The 20,907-nt window shown below is 35.4% G+C and overlaps 3 protein-coding genes and 1 long non-coding RNA gene across 5 annotated transcripts; all 4 read right to left on the bottom strand.

Moving 5' to 3' along the window:
- Positions 1 to 2,082: 2,082 nt before the first annotated feature.
- LOC120176499 lies at positions 2,083 to 4,917 on the bottom strand. Its single transcript, XR_005521331.1, has 3 exons — positions 4,582 to 4,917; positions 4,033 to 4,037; positions 2,083 to 2,095 (listed from the first exon to the last, which is right to left on the bottom strand). It is a non-coding gene; the product is annotated as an uncharacterized LOC120176499 (long non-coding RNA).
- Positions 4,918 to 10,977: 6,060 nt separating this feature from the next.
- On the bottom strand, positions 10,978 to 12,821 carry LOC120176456 (probable protein phosphatase 2C 25). Its single transcript, XM_039182884.1, has 4 exons — positions 12,258 to 12,821; positions 11,702 to 12,043; positions 11,431 to 11,610; positions 10,978 to 11,307 (listed from the first exon to the last, which is right to left on the bottom strand). The coding sequence occupies exons 1-4, from the start codon at positions 12,747 to 12,749 to the stop codon at positions 11,143 to 11,145; spliced, it is 1,179 nt and encodes a 392-aa protein (XP_039038815.1). The 5' UTR covers positions 12,750 to 12,821; the 3' UTR covers positions 10,978 to 11,142.
- A 4,668-nt stretch (positions 12,822 to 17,489) lies between these two features.
- Positions 17,490 to 18,838, bottom strand: LOC120176518. Its single transcript, XM_039182939.1, has 2 exons — positions 18,249 to 18,838; positions 17,490 to 18,133 (listed from the first exon to the last, which is right to left on the bottom strand). The coding sequence occupies exons 1-2, from the start codon at positions 18,382 to 18,384 to the stop codon at positions 17,499 to 17,501; spliced, it is 771 nt and encodes a 256-aa protein (XP_039038870.1). The 5' UTR covers positions 18,385 to 18,838; the 3' UTR covers positions 17,490 to 17,498.
- Positions 18,839 to 18,964: 126 nt separating this feature from the next.
- On the bottom strand, positions 18,965 to 20,875 carry LOC120176505 (disease resistance protein RPP2A-like). Of its 2 annotated transcripts, none has more exons than XR_005521333.1 (3): positions 20,733 to 20,875; positions 19,577 to 19,677; positions 18,965 to 19,199 (listed from the first exon to the last, which is right to left on the bottom strand). XR_005521333.1 is itself a non-coding variant. In XM_039182931.1 (3 exons), exons 2-3 carry the CDS (start codon positions 19,883 to 19,885, stop codon positions 19,014 to 19,016), a joined length of 495 nt encoding a protein of 164 aa, XP_039038862.1. In that variant the 5' UTR covers positions 19,886 to 20,650; positions 20,733 to 20,875; the 3' UTR covers positions 18,999 to 19,013. The 2 variants fall into 2 exon arrangements, 1 of the variants encoding a protein (XP_039038862.1); XM_039182931.1 differs by having other exon boundaries at positions 18,999 to 19,199; positions 19,577 to 20,650.
- Between the last annotated feature and the right edge of the window lie 32 nt (positions 20,876 to 20,907).

Raw genomic sequence — 20,907 nt, 5'->3', positions numbered from 1 at the left:
CTTTTGCAAAAATTCTTTCTTTAAGGTACAAGGCGTGGTGGAGCAAGACGGAGAGATGGAGGGTGGAGTCATCTGCGATGGGCTACATTAGACGTTTCTCATTTTAGTTGTGTAAAAATAAAGTTACAATCGATAATTATAATGTAGTCTCCGCGGTTCATCGATGTATAGTGTTAATGTGAGGTTCGATAGTCTGAGGAACTGTCGGTTTTGCAATCGGCTGCCGGTGGTGGATGTCTATTGAAACCGATGTATCGCACAAATTAGGAAGAGATTGGTAAGTTTTTTACAATTGCAGAACACATACACATACACATATATGATGTGATATGTTATGTGTTTGACTCGGTGTGTTTTCAGATTTTGAGCCGTCGAGTTCGGTGTGCGCCTTCACGTGAGATACATACGTACAATGGACCAGTTTTATTATATCTTTAAGTCTTATTTCCCCTGCAGATATACAGAATGCATAGAGGAATTGGTTTTTGAATGAAAAATGGCGGCTGCAGGGTAAGTATGCCGTATAGGGATGGAAGATCTACGGATTTACAGAGTATAACGAGCCACTCGACCAAGACGACGAGTAAGTCCCTAGAAAAGGAATGCTGCTGCTGCTTAAGGATGCAATTTCTTCAACTGTTGCTGCCTTTTGTTGTTCATGTTAGCTGTCATTTTTGTTGCTCATGTTTGGTAGCTTGCATGAGACCTTGTAGCGAAAGCCAACATTTGTTGCAGGGTGAATATTTGATTTGCTTTAAAACACAGTTAACATTTGTTAATTAATATATAGCCATAGGTATTCGATTCATTGGTTGAGTAATCGAGATCAAATATTTCACCTATTATAAAGGCGATCATCCAAACCCAATATATTCTATTCGCATGTGAATTGATTTTCTTAAACTTGATTCAGAAACTATGTAGGTGGGTAGTGGGAATATTGTAAGGCAAGGAGGCCAAAACGAGCTGGTCGGATGCAACTACCCAAGCACCCAACTCGGGTTGCAAGGATGCATCAATGATGTGTTAAGCATGGAAGATTTGATCGTGAACGAATTCGGCTTTCATTGAGACGATATTAAGTACTTGATCGATGAACCACGCACGTCGCCTGCGCGTTTTCCTACTCGTGCAAACATTGTGGCTGCACTCGAGGAGATGGTGGATGCTGCTGCAGTAGGGGATGTACTGTTTTTTCCTTTCAGTGGACATGGAACAACCTTTTCATCCTTGAAACCTGGAGAATCTTACCAGGAAGAAGAAGCAATCGTGCCTTGTGATTTAAACCTCATCACCAGTAGGTTTCTTTCTTCCTATTGCGTGTTTCCTTTTGTTGTTTATATATCAGTATGATTATATCTGATCATGGTTAATGTGCAGACATGGACTTGAGGCGCTTGATTCAAAAGCTACAACCAGGAACAAGCTTCACAATCCTATCAGATTCAAGCCGCTGTGGAGGTCTGACTGTCAAAGATAAAGAACAACTTGGACCTACTAGAATGAAGGGTATACCACTTCCAGTTTACTTTTCTACCCTCCTGATTGATTTTAGAAATGACCATTTTTATTGGTTTCACTGGAGGGTGTTATCACTTTAAATTACGAAATCGAACTACCCTGACAGGTTAGGGTAACTCGTTTTGATGATTCAAATTAAATGTGCATTGATTTTTAATTCATTATTGAAAAGGTTAAGTGAGGCAGATGAGGCTATTACACTTTGAGATTAAATGTAAATGTCATGCAATCAATCAATAAACTTCAATGATTCGAATTTGCCTCATTCAATATACGATCCTTTTAGTTAACCGACTTTAGCAAAGGCTGGTTTTCATCGCAGTACTTGGTCTAGCCCTGTCAGTTCATGGTGATCGAAAGATGTTTTGTAACTCCCAGCAAGATGCAACACATCTAAGGGATTAACATGGTAAAAAATGACAAGAACAATATGCTTCGAGTGTGCTTGCGGTCTACATGATGCCAGACAGTTCGGCCAAACATGATTTCGAGGCAGCGATCAGGGGCGGATCCAAGCCTAGGCCTACCTAGGCCATGCCCCCCCAACACCCAAATGCCCAGAAAGGGGAAATTACTTATTGAGTCACACATAAATTATTTACTTTTTGTTATGGTCATATAACTATTACTTATTTTAAATCACAATTAATTTACGTTTTGGTTCTGTTTTTTCTAAATAATTAAAAATGTCATGTTAACATGTATAAAATGGTTATATCATGATAGTTAGTTTACCCTAAATAAAAAAACATGTATGAATTATGTTAAATAAACTTTTTATTATATTTATATTGGCCTAATCTATAAAAAAATTTCTGGCTTCGCCATGGCAATGATTGCTCCAGAAAATGCATGTGAAAGTTACTCCCTTTTTCCAATGTATCTCGGTCGAAGAAAACATTCAGTCTCGTATCTTTCAAAGCTTTTAGTAGATGAACAATGAAGTCGGGGTCTGTGTCTTTACCTCTGAAGCTAAAAAAATTTGATTGTTGGGTTGACGAAAAGAGGAAGAAGAAACCATGAAAGAGTACTGATTGTGTTGATATTCAAACAATTTAATCAAGTTAAATTACATCATTAGTCATTAATTTATTAATATCTTTTTTATTTTAAGCATCAAAGTAATATTTTTAATAAAGCCATCATTAACTTATAAAAACTAATCAACTACCGATTAAAAATTAGGATAAATTGCACCATTTCTCACCGAACTATACTCTCTCTCCTATTTTCCTCACCCAACTTTCAATTTTTCTATTTTGCTCATTGAACTTATAGATTGAATCATCTTGCTCACTCCCCCGTTTTCTCTATAACGACTGGTTGATGTGGAATTTTTCATTATTTTTTAATATTAAATAAAAACAGAAGTTGCTCGGATGCCACCGTCGGCCATCGTCGACTGCCGTAGATGATGGTCGTTTGGTTCCAAATTTCATGGGTCGCTTCGCCTCGACATCGTGAGCCCGAATTCAACTTCCATTTTATCTGAAGTTGCTCCGAAGTTCGCAAATTTGAGATTGAAAGTGAGAAAGCCAAAATGTTTCAGTCGAGATTCACAGGTTTTGGGATATTTTTGGCAAAACAACCATCAGATTTGAACTTAAGGGATCGAGATGAACCGACACATGAAATTTGGGATCAAACGGCCACCGTCAATGACGATGGCCAAAATGAAAATAACATGGTGGCTGACAGAAAGAAAATGAAGGAAAAAAAGAAAAAAAAAAGGTAAATTACACAACTCCTTATTGAACTTTACTCCATCTCCTATTTTACTCACCAAATTTTTAATATAGGATTCAAAACGACGTCGTTTTGGCGTATATTTGAGTTTTTCAAAACGATAATGTTTTGATGCTTGTGCCATGTCATAACACCATTAAATAATTAACGACAGAGTGAACAAAATGATTCAATTTGTAAAGTTTAGTGAAGAAAATAGGAGAGAATATAATTTAGTGAGGAACAATGTAATTTACCTTAAAAATTAATGATGATATCAACATTAATAATTTTATTTGAACCAACAAGATTGTGACACATTTTATTATTTTATAAAAAAATCAAAATATAAAGATACATGAGCTCGAATTTGAAACTCTTACAACTTATTAAAGAAAAAGGGGGGGGGAATAAAATTTAAGTGTGAAAATTAAAAAAACTCAAAACTTCATGTTGAGTCCCCAAACGTTACAGCAATTACACAGTGTTTTAATATTTCATTAAAACTTATTTTTAATTATTTATTTAAAAACAATAAAAATAAATTTAATATTAATTTTGAAAATGATGAAAATGGATGGCAGTTATGTCATGCAAAGGAGAAACCTAAGGTTAATTTGTCACTGATTTTAATTACACTGATCTTCGTAGAAAGAATGGTAGGATCTTACTAAATAATATTCTCAAGGATTCTTTCCTAAAGCAATGTGATAATTATATAAAGAATGTAATAAAATGTTTTTTTTTTAAAAAAAATTAAAAACAATAAAACCAAAGAAATTCAACAAGCTCTGCAGGAATAAAAAACACTGCATTGTTAGTTATCCAAGTAAGATTGAGGTTTGCAGTGTAAATGATTAAAACTAAAATTGAAATTTCATTCATGAAGACATATGATGTTCCAGCAACTGTTACTTTCAGCAGAAAACACAGTTGACTTAAACAGCAATTCAACTAGACAGCACGAATCAAATCATCGGCTCTCCAAATACCACCCAACGGAAGTTCAATCCAAGTCCTGTTGTACTCTGCTGCCTCAACATACTTTCGGTGGAGTTCCGACCAACTAGGAGATGTGCTGCCACAAAATCTAACTTTGGGATGCAACCAAGTACCAGAAGCGAATATGGTATTTGCTAACTGACTTGTTTCCCCCACTGCTGGAACAGAAAAACAAGTGCACCCGACGAACAACACACGGTTGTTCAAATCATTTTCATTAACCCAAGCCATCTTTGAAAAATCAAGCTTAAGGAGTTCCAAAGATGTGCTATCAGACAACAGTAGCAGATCTGCATCGGACACAATGAGTTTAGCACCGGCCAAACTATTTACTGGGAGTCGATGATCAACCAGAATAGTCCACTCTGTGTGTTCCACATCGAAGGCACCCAATTGACCTCCTCTAAAAACACAATAGAAAACTCCGTTGGCGTAGGCAGCATCAACAGCAGGATTAGGCCAATCAAAACCATCGAACTCAAAAGTCTTCCATGAACAATCACCCGCAGAACATAACTTTATATAAATTTTCCCATATTTACTCCACAAAAGGAAGATGGTACATTTTGGAGAGGTTGCGTTCAAGGCAAACGTCGCCACCAGAAATGTGGGAGGTTCCCCTAAATGGGGCAGCTTAATTACCTCAGTTGTAAACGGAGAGTACAAAAAGAGGGACTCTTTTTCTTCAATAAAGTCGAACACTTTGAAAAGCACCCACCCATACGAAGAAGCACAAGGTATTGCATCAAGGAAAACCCCACACTCTATTCTCCTCTCTTCTTCGACAAGGTACTCTCGGGAAAAAGGGTCAAGCAGCCGGCACTCTCCTCGTACTAGAGACGAAGCGGCAATACGCCAACAAAATTTCATTGCCCAGGGGAGTTCACCATCAATGGCAGGAATATGAGTGTTTGGGACTGACCAAGCCTTGCAAACTGCTCGTAATCGGATTCGGTCTGCCCAACGCAAACGTCCAATTATACGCTCAAGGATGTCGAGAGGGAGATCCGACCAATTGGGCCCATGTTTACCCCGTCGCCGCCTCTTCGAAATCCGTCTTCCCTTAGAATTTCTCGTACCAGTAGTAGTAGTAGTAGTAGTCATCTCTCCTGTTCTGGGATTATAAAGGAAATAATCAAGACTATTAGGAAGCGTACTAATCAACGGAAGACAGGAATGGCGGCACGGGAATCAGACTGTTTCAAAAGGTTTTGTCCGAACGATCGCTTCAAACCAATCGAATACTAACGTATGAAAGCCTAATAGGTTAAAATCAAATATACATGTTAACCTAATTTTCAAGGATCATTATCTTTATATATATGGAAAGTGTTAAATCATATAATAAGTATTTATTTATTTATTTATTTATATAACCTAATAGTTTTATTCAAAATCATAAATATTTTGGATTACAATGAAGATTTATAATTAAATTAAGCACGTCAATTTCCTATAATAATTGAAACAAAAACTAGCAATTTAAGATCAAATAAGGACAATACAAGGAAGGACTAAAAATCTAACTAAGAAACTCAAACAAATATAAATACAAATAGATCTGATCGCATCGGTAAATAAACCACGAAAGGAGATTAAACTATTGAAAGACAACCGATAAATCATAAATTAAACTCGAACGACGTAAAAAACTATCCAAACCATAACAAGCGTTCATTCTACATACGTGAAGCGTCGTTAGGTTTAGTGGGAAAGAATGTTAGGAACTGTGAGTTAGTCTAAACTATCTGATTTGACGCGATACTTAGAGAATTCTATAAGACTCATCATATTGATCTTGGTAAAAATATTGATTACATCTTGTTAAGGAATATTTTCGAGAATTCTTTCCTAAAGTAACGTGATCTCATATAAAAATAATGTAATAAGAGATTTGATATAGTTTTTAGGTATAAACGTCGCTAAATGTTAGGTTATTTAGCGACGTTTAGGATTAAAAGGGGTATACCCATCTGGTCATTAACCTGCATGAATATATAGCCTCGTTTATCTCCTCAGCTGTAACTGGTCTCGTCAGGAAGTCTCCCGCACCATCAGGAATAGAACAATGGAGGAGATTCCTTATCAAATTAACATTGCACTCTTTCACCTTATCATCAGCTTTCCCAATCAAGTTTGTAAAGTAGTCCAAAGTTTCTTTGGACATCTCCTCAAAAGATCCCAATCTCTTACCTTCATCATTAACAATCTCTCTCTTAATATTATTAATTTATGAAAATTTCTTCTAAAATATACTCACGGATCAAAACCATCAACTCAAAAGTCTTCTATGTACAATCACCCGCAGAACATAACTTTATATTTTTTCCATATTTACTCCACACAAGAAAGATGGTACATTTTGGAGATGTTGCATTCAAGGCAAAAGTAACCGCCTGAATTGTGGGATGTTCCCCTAAATGGGGCAGCTTAATTACCCCACTTGTAAGCGGAGAGTACAAAAAGAGGGACTCTTTTTCTTCTTCAGTACTAAAGTCGGACACTTTGAAAAGCACCCACCCATATGAAGAAGCACAAGGTCGTGCATTAACGAAAACCCCACACTCTATTCCTCTCCTCCCTTGTTCGACAAGGTAGTCTCGGGAAAGAGGGTCAAGCAGCCGGCACTCACCTTGTACCAGAGACAAAAAAGGCAGAACGCAAACAAAATTTCATAGCCCAGGGGAGTTCACCAACAATGGCAGGAATACGAGTGTTTGGCTTGCAAACTGCTCGTATTCGGGTTCGGCCTACCCAACGCAAATGTCCAATTATACGTTCAAGGATGTCAAGAGGGAGATCCGACCAATTGGGCCCAGGATTACCCAGTCGCCGCCTCTTTGAAATCATTCTTCCCTTGCAATATCTCGTACCAGTAGTAGTCATCTCTCCTGTTCTGGGATTTTAAAGGATATAAGCAAGTCTACTAGGAAGGCAGGAATGGCGGCACGGGAACCAGACTGGTTAAGAGTTTTGTCCAAACCCTCTCTTCAGACGAATAAAATACTAAAGTATGAAAGCCTATCTTAATTTCTTTTTATAGAATCCACTAATTTTATAAAAAAAAATAGTAAATATTTCAATTAAATAAATATTTATAATCATAAATTAAATTAAATAAACAATTAAGATCATTTCCTATAATCATTGAAACAAAACTAGCAAATTAAGATCACAAAAGACATACAAGGAAGGTTAAAATCTAAACAATAAACTCGAATAAAGATAGATACAAACAAATATGATCGCATTGGAAAACAAACCACAAATGAGAATCAAGCTACCGAAAGACCATTGACAAACCATAAATTAGACTCGAACGACGTGAAAACTTATCTACGAACGCATAACAAGTATCCAAATCTAATTAGAGGGTCTAAAGCATTAAAGATCAACAATATAACAAATAATTACCATCTTCATCAATCGTAGTAATGTCAAATCAACCCTTAAAAAGAGATAAGTGAAAACAACGGTCAAATGATTGAAAAACGTATCAAAAGACAAAAGATAATGTGTCATACATGATACTCTTTTATTTATCGAGTATCGAGACTGGATGCTCGGTCTCGAGACCGCTGGTCTCCATACCGAAAAACTAGTCTCTATATCGGAGGATCAGTCTCCATACCAAAGTCTTAATATCAATACCTAAAATGGTTGAGTGACTTAGTGATATCAAATTGACTCAAGAGTAAAGAATTTATTATCAATTAATGTCAGCATCTTAGCTCGAGTGTGGGACGTTACTAAATTGCCCTTTGGGATAAAATTACCAATTTACCCTTATGGGCCTCAATAAATGAAATAACTTATACAAGATACTTGTGCATGACGAGAGTATATCAACCGTCCCTCCAATTCAAGGGTGAATCGAGGGAAAACATGATGAGATTGACTAGAGTGTCGCCATTAATTAACAAGCCTGAGTCGAATGTTAGGATAACATATAACCTAACAAGTGAGAAGTAGTAACACGATTCTAGTTCGCCTATGCCACATGTTGCTCCTTGTAGCCCTTTTGATATGCATGATTGGTCAACTGGGTTCATGAAGCATGTACTAGTAATTCATGGTAAATTCTATGTTTGATGTTTGTAAGCATGAAAGGTGATTCCTTTTGACCCTTAAGACTTCAAATAAAAATCTAATGACGTTTTCTAGCCTTAGTAGGGTGGATGAGTGAGTTATGAGTTTGATTTCATGCTCAGAACAGAGCATTTCAGTATGTCGGTATCGATACTGTAAGAACAATACCGATACCATCCTTTGTGAAAGGCCAAAATAAGGCTATTTTGTAAGGGAAATATCGATACTCTATGCAGGGGTATCAATACTCGGGGCCCAGTATCAATACTCAGAGGGTCGGTATCGATACAGAGGCATTTTTAGAAAACATCGAAGTCAAATCCGGTATCAATACTCACGAGAGTATCGATACCCAGGGTAGAGTATCGATACCAAGGTATTTTTCAAAACATCGAAGCCAATTTTTGGTATCAATACTCAGATGAGTATCGATACCCAAGGGGTCAGTATCGATACTGTTGGCACAATATAAATATCTACAGTGATTTTGGTACAATTGGTTTGGGTGTTCGAGCTTGTGTGTTTTGAGTTCGCTTAAGCTTCAAGTATTAGATACAAGTGAAAACAATCAAGATAACTCAATTCTCACCTAGAAATCAAGCAAGTTAAGATGACATAAGATTTTCCTTTGTGATGATCAAGAAACGGTCAAGACACCCGAGTTACTCTAGCACTATAACGATTGTCCCTTGTTTGTGAATATTCGGATATTGTTTGTTGGTACGCATCCGATGCACTTAAAATCTGGGTCATACCGGTACGAATTCTTATGCCCGTAAATTTCAGAATCGTATCTTATGCTCGACTAGGTTCGGATTGTGAGCTTCCAATGCACATAAATTTCGGTTCTTATCCCGAAGCTATCACGTTCTAGATAGGCTAGTGTGTTGTCCGAGATGCACGTAAAGTTCTCAACCCACATTGCTAGACTTATCTCATGTTTTTTTTGATATGCTTCTGCATACTCATGAAATGCTAGGTAAATTAGGGGTGTCGTCCTGATATGCATGTAAATTCCTCCGATCACACCACTAGACTTACCTCATCATGTTTTTGAGTGTATTCACATGCACATGTTTTCGTTTGTTAGCATGATCATTTAATGAATTCATGTAGTATGGTAGAGGTATTGTGTGAAGCGAGGCTTGCGAGCTTAGCGTTCAGAATGTGTTTCCGTTCACAGGTTTCAGGTTTCGTAGAGTGTGATGGGTCAACGACATCATCTAAAGAGTCTCATCGGAGTACCAGAGTATAGTGATGAAGACCTAGTGGGCATGTAGAGGTCATGATTTGAAATGAGTCAGCTTGTAACATTTTAATTCTTTATTTTATTTATCGAGTTTATAAATTGGGGTCCCGCTTTTGTAAATTGTTATGATTTCATACGATGTATAAATATTTTAAAGTGAGTATGATTTCAAGGAAAGATTTTTGGGTTAGCCACTTCAGTGGTATTGGATGGCATTCGAATCCATAGGATTTGGGTGTTACAATGCGACAAACCAAGATTGAAGATTTAATGTTTGCAAAACAGCCAAGTTGTAGTGTCGACCCTGGTGCATTGCAATTAGGGTTATTTTTTAGGATTTTTTCTATATTTTTATTTTTTTAATTTACTTTTACTATTGTATCGGGTCGGGTCAGATCGGAGTCGGGTTTATGTTTTATTTTTGAAGTCAGTTTCGGATCAGATTAAATAATATTCAATTTAGATCGGAGTCGGGTTATGACTTTATTGTGTCGAGTCGGAGTCAAAGGAGGCAAAAATTTGACCCGACCCGTTGCCATCCCTATATATAAAGAAAGTTAGCATCTATTTATACTTATACTTAGCCTAAAATTTTTAGGCTTAATTTTTTTTAGGATCGTTGGATAAGGAAAAATCAAAGATTTAGATTAACTCTGTATTATTTTCAATGGATATCTCCTCATTTTCTATTATTAATCTTAACCTTTGATTTATAATCATCCAACGATTCTAAAAAGTGTACAACTTTTTAATTTTACTAACCTTGACTAATCCAAATTGCTCGTCCTATATTTGATTTTAATGGTTGAGTCTCTCAACGGAGATTTTTTAATACACAAGAACTCAAATTCGAGATATGTTCGTTGGTGCTCGAAATGGAACCTCTCAACCATTTGACATTAAATGCTTACACCTCCAACATTTCTAATGTTCAAACCCAAGACTTCAATGAATAACAATAATTTGTTATCTGACAATTCTTTTACGGCTGTAATAACATTGTTAATTTGATGTAATATATTTTTATAATATTATCATTAGATTAAATTTGATAACATTATTGTCATCGTAATAAAAATGTAACTTTTTATTAAATGATCACATAGTAAAAATAATTTGAAAATTTGATATCAAATGTTTTGAGTTCATTTCAAACATCTAAGTTATATACATAAATATACATATATATATATATATATATATATATATTGCAATTTTTTATAGACAAAAGACATGCAATATGAATTACTTTAATTAAAATGTCAACTTATAGGGTTGACCATCAACATCTGCTACGAGTGATCCACTATGAAATAATTACAGTGGGAACACATTGGACCCTAAAGCGAACCTGCACCTTCAAACAAACACATTGCAATGTCCCATGTCAAGAGCCACTGGTTCCTGTAGTTTTATGTAGGATAAATGGATGAAGTATATTTCCAAAGTGCTGTAACTGGTCTAGGAGATCTCTTCTAGCTTTCTGTTACGGTGAGAGATTCGATTCCGGTTCCCGGACTATCGAATTTTATCGGATTGTTTTTCTCCTCAATGAGTTAAGAAGCGAAATGTTGTAGCGGAATTATCATCACACTGATGTCGTCGAATGAGCCTCTCCATGATGACAATTCAACCAGCTTCTTACAAGCCGGGAAAGGATTAGGATTGTCGAGGCCGACGCAGAAAGGGCGAACGAAATCGATCGCCTCTTGATTCGTAACCTGAAAAGGCAACATAAACCAATGTTCAACTCAACATCACAACGATGGGGTTCGAAATTTATCATGTCAACCACGATTATAGCGATCGCGGACCGCTATTTTAATCCCTGGCAAGGATATTACCTTATTCCAAAGACCATCCGAGGCAAGGATCAAAAACTCGAACTCGGAGTTAATTTCCAACATCTTCGTTTCGGGTTCGGCTATTACCCATTGTTTAAGATGTTTATCACCAATTGATCTTGAAACAGCTAAAGAACCTTGAATTCTCCAAACACCGTGGCAACGATCCACATAGCCACCCTACAAAATTGAACATCAGATCATCATTCCTTTTATCTTCATTGCATTGAATTTTAGCTAAAGATGAACCGAGGGAAATTTTTTTGTTTACCAAAGCTTCAATTCTGTCTCTCTCGTCTTGCCTCGAAGGATGATGATCGGACGTTAGAGCCTCGGCTACACCGTTTCGGCTCAAAACGGCGCGACAATCGCCTGCATTCGATACGAAAAGATTGCCTTTACGAATCATTACCGTAACACAGCACGTACCACCACTCAGATCTTCCTTGAGCACATCCGTATCGGTGGTTAAATATGCCTCTCTAATTGCATGATCAATAGCGGCATCTTCACCTGTTTTTGATACCTCTGCCATTACCTTCTTATCCAAATTCTTTGACACGAATTCAGCAGCCCTTGAACCTCCATGCCCATCATAAACACCAAAGAAAGCCTGCAAAAGGAAAGAAAAGCAAGCCTCTAAAATTCCAATCACTGAAAGATTAAATGGGAAAATTACATTTTTAGTCTCACCCAAAAGTTTATAATTCAATTTCAACCTTTTTTTTAATAACAAAATCCCGAAGATTTGTACTAATTCTTAGCTTCTACCTTAAACTATGCATTTATGCGAAATGCTAGAGAAAATTTGAGGGGGAAAAGAATACCTGTTTGGGATCTCCGTCAAGATCAACGGCAGCAGAGTAACGGTCTTCCATTTTCCCTCTTCTCCCTCTCTTACAATAAACAGAATATCCTTCCGCTTCCACCCGCACCTCCTCATCTCCTCTAGGCGTCCCCGCCGATAATCCCAGCTGAACCGCCATTAACGTCGGTATCTCTATTCTCCCCGGCCTCTTCCCCTTCACCAAATACGGCTTCGTATCGGCTACGAACGGTAGCTGTATCTTCGGGACGCAAATCGACAACGGATATTTCAACGGCGAAGACGGCGATTGCGATGTCATCAAGGAGGCCGACGGGAGTTGACAAGGCGATTTGGTGGGTGATAGCGAAACGGATAAAGGGTACGACGGCGCGTGAGAGCCGTTGATCCGAGGAGATGAATGGAAAGATGAACCCTCCGATTTGCAGTATATTGAAGGGAGCTTCTTTTGCGAGAAAATGGGAGACGTCGGCATCAGTAGAGACAAAGGCATTTTTTGTATCCTTTCCTTTCTTCTCTTCTGTTTGGATAGAGCGGAAAGAGGGAGAGAAGGCGTCCAAATAACTGAACTCCCACCTTCTGAAACTGAACGTGTTTTGAAAATCCTTCCTATGGCGTTTATATATAGGCGAGAAGACAGACGGAACGATGCCGTTTTGGAGTCGGTGTTGGACTAAATTTGCAACTTATTTTAGGAGATAAAGTCAAACGCCTTTACCTTTTGTAATGGCGTGTGGCGTTACATATCATAAACTAAAAAATAATCAATAATCTATAAATATATAATTATTTTCCCTGAAATAATTTAAATCTTAATCTTAAAACTTATTTTTTTTTAGTAAAATTAGGTAGTTTTGTTAATATTGGAAATTAAAAGTTTTACTTTTTTTATTTTCCAAATATATATATGGTTTCCCAGAATTTTTAAATTTTCCATTTTTATTACGAGATTAATTTTAGTAAAATTCCATGGAATTTTTGTTCAATTTTAGCCCTTTTTTTAAAAAAATAATCGTTTTTTTCAATTTTAGTCAAATTCATAATTTTCGGTTCAATGGAAATATATTAGTGGTGTTCTAATTAAGGTTGTAGTTATTTCGTATCACTTTGCTTTATCCTTTTGGTAAAAAAGGTTTAGCCGGTGAAAATTGAATAACATTTGGTTTTTACCTTTCCGGCCTCCAACCACGACCATAGGGTTCGATCTCGATGGCCGTGTGCATGTATCTACGACATATGTGTTCGCATTTAGGGATCTGAACGAGCCGAATCAAGTTCGAGTATTGTTGAGCTCGACTCGACCTGAAGACTTATGAGTCTAATATTTTTACGTTTACTCGAAGTCATTAATTGAAGCTAGTAAAAACTCGAAATGAAAAAAATATCAAATTTAACTCGATTGAAGTTTCAAGCTCAAACTTTAACCTTAATTACATAAAAATCTTATACTGTATTTAAAAAAATAAAAACATAAATTTTAATATTATTAATAATTTATTTAAAAAAATTAAAATCTTAATATATTATATTTTCAAGTTGCTCGCAAACTTTTTCGAGCTATCCACGAACTTTTCTGAGACGAGTATCAAATAACTCATTTCGACTCCTAAAGAATTCGAATCGAACTCGAGTTAAATCCATTCGAATCAAGTATTTATTAAACTTTAATCAAACAAATCTCAAATAACTCACTATTTATCTGATCTTATTTATAATATATTCAAATTCCCAAAGAGCCAACACAATCCGACACAGATTTTGTTCAAACTTGAATTTAATATCGTTTTCAAATTCTTTAATTTAATATCGTTTTGAAATTCAGTCCCACCAGAGAAAAATATACCAACGTAATAATTATAATTTTTGTAAAAACAAATCTCAAACTAATTAAAATTTTGAATAGATCAAAATAAATATTAGTAATTTTATTTGTCTTAAATATACAAAAGGTGTCCAATATATGTCAGTTGTTTCAGTTTAGTGTCTAATGTTTATTTTGTTTCAATTTGGTGTCTAAAGTTTCATTTTGTTACTTATTTAGGTGCTCATGCCGTCAACGGCGTTAATTTTCTCGTTAAGTGACATATGTCACAATCTGGTAATTTTAAAAATTTTATTTAAAATTTAAAATTATATATATTTTAAAAAATAAAACACAAATTTTGAAATAAACCCAAAACTTTGAAAACCTCCATTTCAACCCCTAGACCCACGTCGACTGCCACCTTTTGCCATCAATGAAGCTCCACCCGACCTCCCTTCCTCTTGCCAACCAAATCCCCCATGAAATCGCGACCAATCGAAGGTCCAAACCCCCAATGAAATCCTGACTGATCGACGGTCGATCGATGATGAATCAACGTTTTATACTCCGCGAACCCTAAGATGAAAATCACGATCCCAAGCGATTCCGACTGCCGATCGACCATCGATTGATCACGATTTCATGGGAGTCTTTGTCGCCAAGGGGAGGGGAGGTCGGGTGGAGTTTTGTTGACGAAAAAAGGCGACGGCCGGCGTGGGTTTAGGGGTTGAAATGAAGGTTTTCAAAGTTTTGGGTTTATTTCAAAATTTGTTTTTCTTTTTTTTAAAAATATAATTTTTAGTTTTTAAATTTTAAATAATTTTTTTTAAATTACCAGGTTGTGACACGTGCCACTTAACTAAAAAATTAATGTCGTTGACAACTAAACGAGTACCGAAATGAAACGTTAGACACCAAATTAGAAGGAAATAAACGTTGGGCACTAAACTAGAACGTCTGGCATACATTAGGCACCTTTTGTACATTTAAACCTTTTTATTTAGATTATCTAACTTTTAATGTTACGTTTAATATGGTAGGGAACATAAACATCGAGCATGGTTAAAATATGGAAATATTCATTACCCTAATTTATTAAAAGTTTACAATCATTACCACGTCAAATTGTTTGTTTTTCGAATAATTTTACTTATCAAATAATGAAAAACGATAACGACCATAGCCTATTATTTTAAATATTAGAATTAGAAGGCAAGAACGGGCCTACAAACAAGTGCGAAAATGAAAGTCCATTGGATATGTGATAATTAGTTAAGAACATTAACAATATTTGATTTAGTAATATATATAAATACCTGCTCAATAATAAAAAGCCTTATTGTTTACTTTATGCAAAGAGGAATTATTCTAAAACAATTGGTCAAACTAAGCCGGCATTTCAAAGCAAATAAAGTGTGTATATTATATATGTGATCAGGGATGGGTATGGGTCGGTTGGATTTTTTGTTCATTCGATTTCAAAAATATTCACATTTCATCAAATCCATATTTTTTTTAGATAAAATTTGAATTTGATCCGATTTGAAATAATATATTTATTAAAAAATTCAATAAAAATATGAATTTAATTGAAAAATAAATATTAAAGCAATTATTCCTAAATATATAAGGTAAAATTAAAACTTCTTCAGGTCGGGTTGGTATTTTTCACCTTAAATTCGACTCAACCTTACCCGAACATAACTTCTAAAAAAACTCGACCCGAACTCGATTTTTTTAAATTTACTCTAACATGTCGAGCCGATTATTTTTCACCTTAAATCTTAACTCGACCTGAACACAAAAGTTTTCTAAACAACTGACTCTATCAAGTCGAATTAGATCGAAATCCATCGAGTTCTGGTCCCATGTCCATCCACGTGTGATTAAGGTATCATGTCTTTCGGTATATATAAGTTTTGTCATGTATGAACATGAGAGGTGAGTTATTAGTTAGTTTGGACTCATTAAGCGGTATGAGTAGTAATATGGGTTGTTATTTTATCTATAGAATCTAAATTTGAATTAATGTGTTTGTAGTATTTGTGTTATCAATCGCTAAGAAGAATTCTGAAAGCATGCTACATTATAATCACTCTATATTATTTAAAAACGAAGTTATTAAGAATTCTGAAAGCATGCTACATTATAATCACTCTATATTATTTAAAAACGAAGTTATTAATTGGTTTACATTATAATCACTCTATATTGTTTAAAAACGAAGTTATTAATTGGTTTTATCTAATCAAATCACGATTGTGTTCAGGGATAGACGCATGATTTTATACTAGGGGACAAACTTCTAAAATTTTAAGAGAGTAAATTTATAAAATTGTAAGGGTCCGAAAACAAATTACTAATAAAGAATACATAAAAGAAAATCTAAAAAAAGAATTTAAAAATTTCAAAAACACCCTATAAAGTAAATAATAGGAAGGAATAGTTGCACTTCCATCCTTAACTGTGTTATTAATTTATTTTAATTAACGAGGCCGCATGCATTATTTAAGTGGTACGAAGGAATAATTGCACTATAAGGTTTGACTTAGCTGTTTAATAATTGATGGGGCTTCTTCTTCTTCTTATATATATATATATATGAAAATGAAAGTTGATTTGGTAGTTTTAACTGTTGTTGATAAGGTCATACTAATAAGACGTATACATAAAAGCATGGATCTTGAACCGTTCTATTCATCGAACAATGGTTTTGATTTAGTAATCATGTGCTTTGGAAGTTAGGATTTTACTCATTAAATTTTGAATAAACGACCCATTGAAAAATCTAATTTTATTCCATTTTTGATCATTTACTATTCTTTTAAAAAATTATATCTAATATTAATTTCATTCTTTTACTAAAATATTAGTAAAACCCTAATTTGATTTGGGCTGATGAGCTTGGGTCGGTTCATGGGCCTCGGGTCTGGACTGGTTCGGGTTAGGTTTGGGTCGGATCCGGGTAGTATTGTAGTCTGGGTTAATTTGTTGGATCCGAACCTAGTAGGCCTACTGGGCTTGTATTTTGTGATTGGTTTGATGAGTTGCTTGGCCTTAAATAATAATAATAATAATAATAATAATAATAATAATAATAAATCCGAACAAAAACGGGTGTCTACAATGTTAATATATATGTATTCTCACCTTTAAAATTATTTTTGGATCTGTCACTAAGATCACAACCTTAATAAATAAAATTTCACATTAGTCTTAATTTCTAATTAGTCTATTATCAATTACTTTGATAGTGATAACTTCTGCATTACAGGCATCAGAAGCAATTAAATTCTTAAGGACCCTAATCAGAATCACAAAGTAAGAGTAGTTTTCAATTTGGAAATTTATCAATGCATTTGGATGGCAATATTGTGAAGTTGCATCTACATACACAAACAAAGATTAAAAGAAGTGAAAAGTCCCCCATCCCCTTGTTCACCACCCATACCACCCATTGTTAAGTCTTCTTTTTGCATCACAACTCATCGCATCACTAATGCTATTACTCTCTGCATCCACATAAAATACATGAACACCCCACTCCACCCCTTTATATTGTCTACCAAGTTGACCATTCTTGTAGATCTCAAATGATGCCTCCTCATAATCATTGTCTCTTATAAACATATCCTTATTAAACACAATGAACACATGACCTTTGTATCTGTTGATTCTGTTCCATCTAGAAACGAGATCCACATAATCTTTGTATCTGTAGCCCCTGTCCCATCTCCAAGAAACGCGACTCTCTCTCATGAGCTTTTCACCACTGGCAGCTGTCAGTTGGCATTTACAGAAAAAACCAACACCTCCGTCTGCAAACCAGAGATCGGCCAAAAAGCATAAAGCAAATGCCAAGAATCTGCTCCCACTACGCCCATTTGGGGCTCTCGTTAAATTTATCGGAGAATTCACGCTTCGATGCTCAAATTCATTTGCTGGAACTTCATTTCCTGGGAAACAACAAAAAAATTGATTTCCAAAAGAACCCCTCCCTTGCATCCTTGCCCATCTCTGTGCTAGGGATTGAATTTGAAGCACCGCGTTTCTCTCAATGTTTTTAATTGAATCTTGATTCAGGTTGAAGCAAATAAGGAATGACATGGAAACCTTTTCATCACGAGGAGTGTCATCACCATCATGTAAAGAAAAGAATGAATTGGAATTATGATCGGTGAAGGATACTTTCTCCAATGATGTGCAATAATTTGCATTCAAGCACCTCAGATATCGTGGAAGCTCTGAGAGTGTTTAAGCCTTTCGCAATACTCAAGTTCCAAAACGTTAAGGGATTCCAACTTTGAAATATTGCTCGACACATTTGCCACCTTCGAGTGACTCAAACTCAACTTTCTAAGTCCGACAAGATGCTGAATCGAATCCGACACTTGTTCTATTTCAGTGTACCTTAAATCTAACTCAGAGAAATTATTTTGGAGCTCAGGAAACTTCTTAAGATTATGACATTCCTCCAGCCCAAGCTCTGTAAGAGAAGCCAAATGGTTGAGGCAAGGTAGTTCAACCAAACTTATACAGTAATTGCACTTAAGTGATTTAAGGTTGATGGCTCCTGATAGATTAGGGATCTCCACTAGACTCTTGCAATAAGAAAGGTCAAGGCTTTCAAGAGATACCAACTGGTTGAGGGAAGGTAGTTCAACCAAACTTTCACACCCATTGCAGCAAAGGCTTTGAAGATTGATGGCTCCTGATAGATTAGGGATCTCCACAAGACTCTTGCAACCAGAAAGGTCAATTGACCTTAAATTAACAAGATCCTGTACATTGAAAATATAAAATAATTGCATTATCCACTTATTTTGGATATATCGAAAACAAAAACAAAAACATGAAATACCTGATGATCTTCCTTCCAAAGTTGTTCTATGAAGCTCTCCGTTAGTTTCAACACAACAAGATTCTTTGAATTAAAATTTGATGATAAGGATTTCAAGGACAAAAGTCCCAATGAAGATACCTTAGCTCATCAGAAAAAGATACACTATTAACAAAGAACGGACATGTATAAAGGATGATATATCTAAGATTATGCAGCTTCTCAAAACCAGAATATAGTAACAGCTGGTCTTCAAGTCGAGTCACAAAAAGCTTTATTCCTTCAATTGATTTATTCACCTAATAACAAGAAACAATTTAACGAGTTTCGTTACAGACAAAATTATATGAACATTTCATTAAAATTACTCATTACAAAATATAATTATACCAATAAACGCTTAGACTAATCAGACATATCTTTTTATTACTGAAAGTTTTAGACAGTAAAACTTGAGTAGATTCCATGTTATACCCTAAAACATTGGTCATTATATGTATAGTAAGTAAATAAATATTTTACTTTTTGAAATGATAGTTAAAATATTTGAAACAATTTGACAGATACCAACATATAACTAAATTAATTTATATAGACATTATATCAAATATAAATTTCAATTAAAATCACACAAATATGGAGAAAAAAAAGGAATATAGATACAACTAATACTTACTTTATTATATTTGAGCACTTGGATCATGTCTTTAAGACTCCATAACCTACTGCGCTCTCCAGGATCTTTAGATTCTCGGCGAACAATGTCTTTTCCCATCTCTTCAAGCATATCATGCATACAAATCACCCCTTTGGAATCCACTTCAATTAGACACTTATCAAGCAAATCGCTTATTCCACACATTGCACCCTCATACAAGCAACTTAGAATTTCTTCTACTTCTTTCTTGGATTCCCATTTCAAGAGGCATGCTATGTCAAGAAATATATTCTTCTCTTGTTCATCCAACTCTTCAAAACTAATCATCAAAATCTGTGAAATCTTTGGTTTTGCATATTCCTTGAGCTTGTCCACCTCACTTTCCCACTCTTTTCTAGACTTTTTTATAGTTTAGAACCCAAAACTTTAAGAGCAAGTGGACTGCCTTGGGCGTACTCCACAAACTTGTTCGATAGATCTCGAAAATCAGGAGCAGGATTCAACGACTTAAATGCAAATGTAGAAAAGAGTTGAAGAGAGTAATCCTCGTTTAGCTTACTCACCTTATGGATTTTGTCAACTCCTCCATTCGTAAGTACTTGCCTATCTCTGGATGTTATGATAATTTTACTTCCATCACCAAATGTTTTACACCCATAAGATCTATCTGCTCTGAGTCACTAACATCATCAAGGACGACGATTACTTTTATATTACTGAGCCTCTGTTGGGTTAAGACGGATCTTATGGAGGGGGTGTCTACACAAGTTTTCGAGTTCAATAGTTTGGAAAGAAGTTCATTTCGTAAAGATTCCTTCCCTGTTTTTCTATTTCTCTCTAACATCTTGAAGGAAGCAACGACATTGAAACGTTGGAGAGATTTCATTATAGACAGCTTCAGCAAGGGTAGTCTTGCCAATACCACCCATTCCCCAAAGTCCTATTATTCGACTATCTTCTTCCTCGATTAGCCGCAAGATCATTTTTTTCTGATCATCTATTCCAACTAATTCTTTATTAACACTTTTAGACTTGCTATTCAATTCTTTTATGACATACTCAACGACATCTTTGATGTATTCAGCCTCAGATCTGAGAAATCATTTTCACAAAATAAAAGTCAAAAGACATGTCAAATATAAGAAGATAAAATATGTATAGTGTCTATGGTTACCTATCGAGTTTGCCGCCTTGTATATGCCACCCTTTTAATTTGCCAATTTCAACAAAGGCATCTCTCCATCGATTCACTTCATCAAGTGGCCTATTCGATTCATGCTCTTCAAAGGATGCCTTAAAACTTCCAACAATGTTTCGGACATGAAAGGATCAACATGGTAAAGATGGGA

The sequence above is a fragment of the Hibiscus syriacus genome, unplaced genomic scaffold (assembly GCF_006381635.1).
Source record: "Hibiscus syriacus cultivar Baekdansim isolate YM2019G1 unplaced genomic scaffold, ASM638163v2 tig00112249_pilon, whole genome shotgun sequence".
Lineage (NCBI taxonomy): Eukaryota > Viridiplantae > Streptophyta > Magnoliopsida > Malvales > Malvaceae > Hibiscus > Hibiscus syriacus.
Note: the sequence above shows the minus strand (reverse complement) of the source record. Positions and strands in the feature narration are given on the sequence as shown.

Excerpts from the sequence above, each read along its gene's own strand:
- LOC120176518 (XM_039182939.1), bottom strand. The coding sequence starts at position 18,384 with ATGTGTCGAGCAATATTTCAAAGTTGGAATCCCTTAACGTTTTGGAAC. Across the intron at positions 18,134-18,248 it reads ATTGCACATCATTGGAGAAA|ATTCAATTAAAAACATTGAG; the intron begins GTATCCTTCACC and ends ACCTGAATCAAG.
- LOC120176505 (XM_039182931.1), bottom strand. The coding sequence starts at position 19,885 with ATGATTAGTTTTGAAGAGTTGGATGAACAAGAGAAGAATATATTTCTT. Across the intron at positions 19,200-19,576 it reads AAGTGCTCAAATATAATAAA|GTGAATAAATCAATTGAAGG; the intron begins GTAAGTATTAGT and ends TCTTGTTATTAG.
- LOC120176456 (XM_039182884.1), bottom strand. The coding sequence starts at position 12,749 with ATGCCTTTGTCTCTACTGATGCCGACGTCTCCCATTTTCTCGCAAAAG. Across the intron at positions 11,611-11,701 it reads GAGACAGAATTGAAGCTTTG|GGTGGCTATGTGGATCGTTG; the intron begins GTAAACAAAAAA and ends TCAATTTTGTAG. Across the intron at positions 11,308-11,430 it reads CGGATGGTCTTTGGAATAAG|GTTACGAATCAAGAGGCGAT; the intron begins GTAATATCCTTG and ends TTGCCTTTTCAG.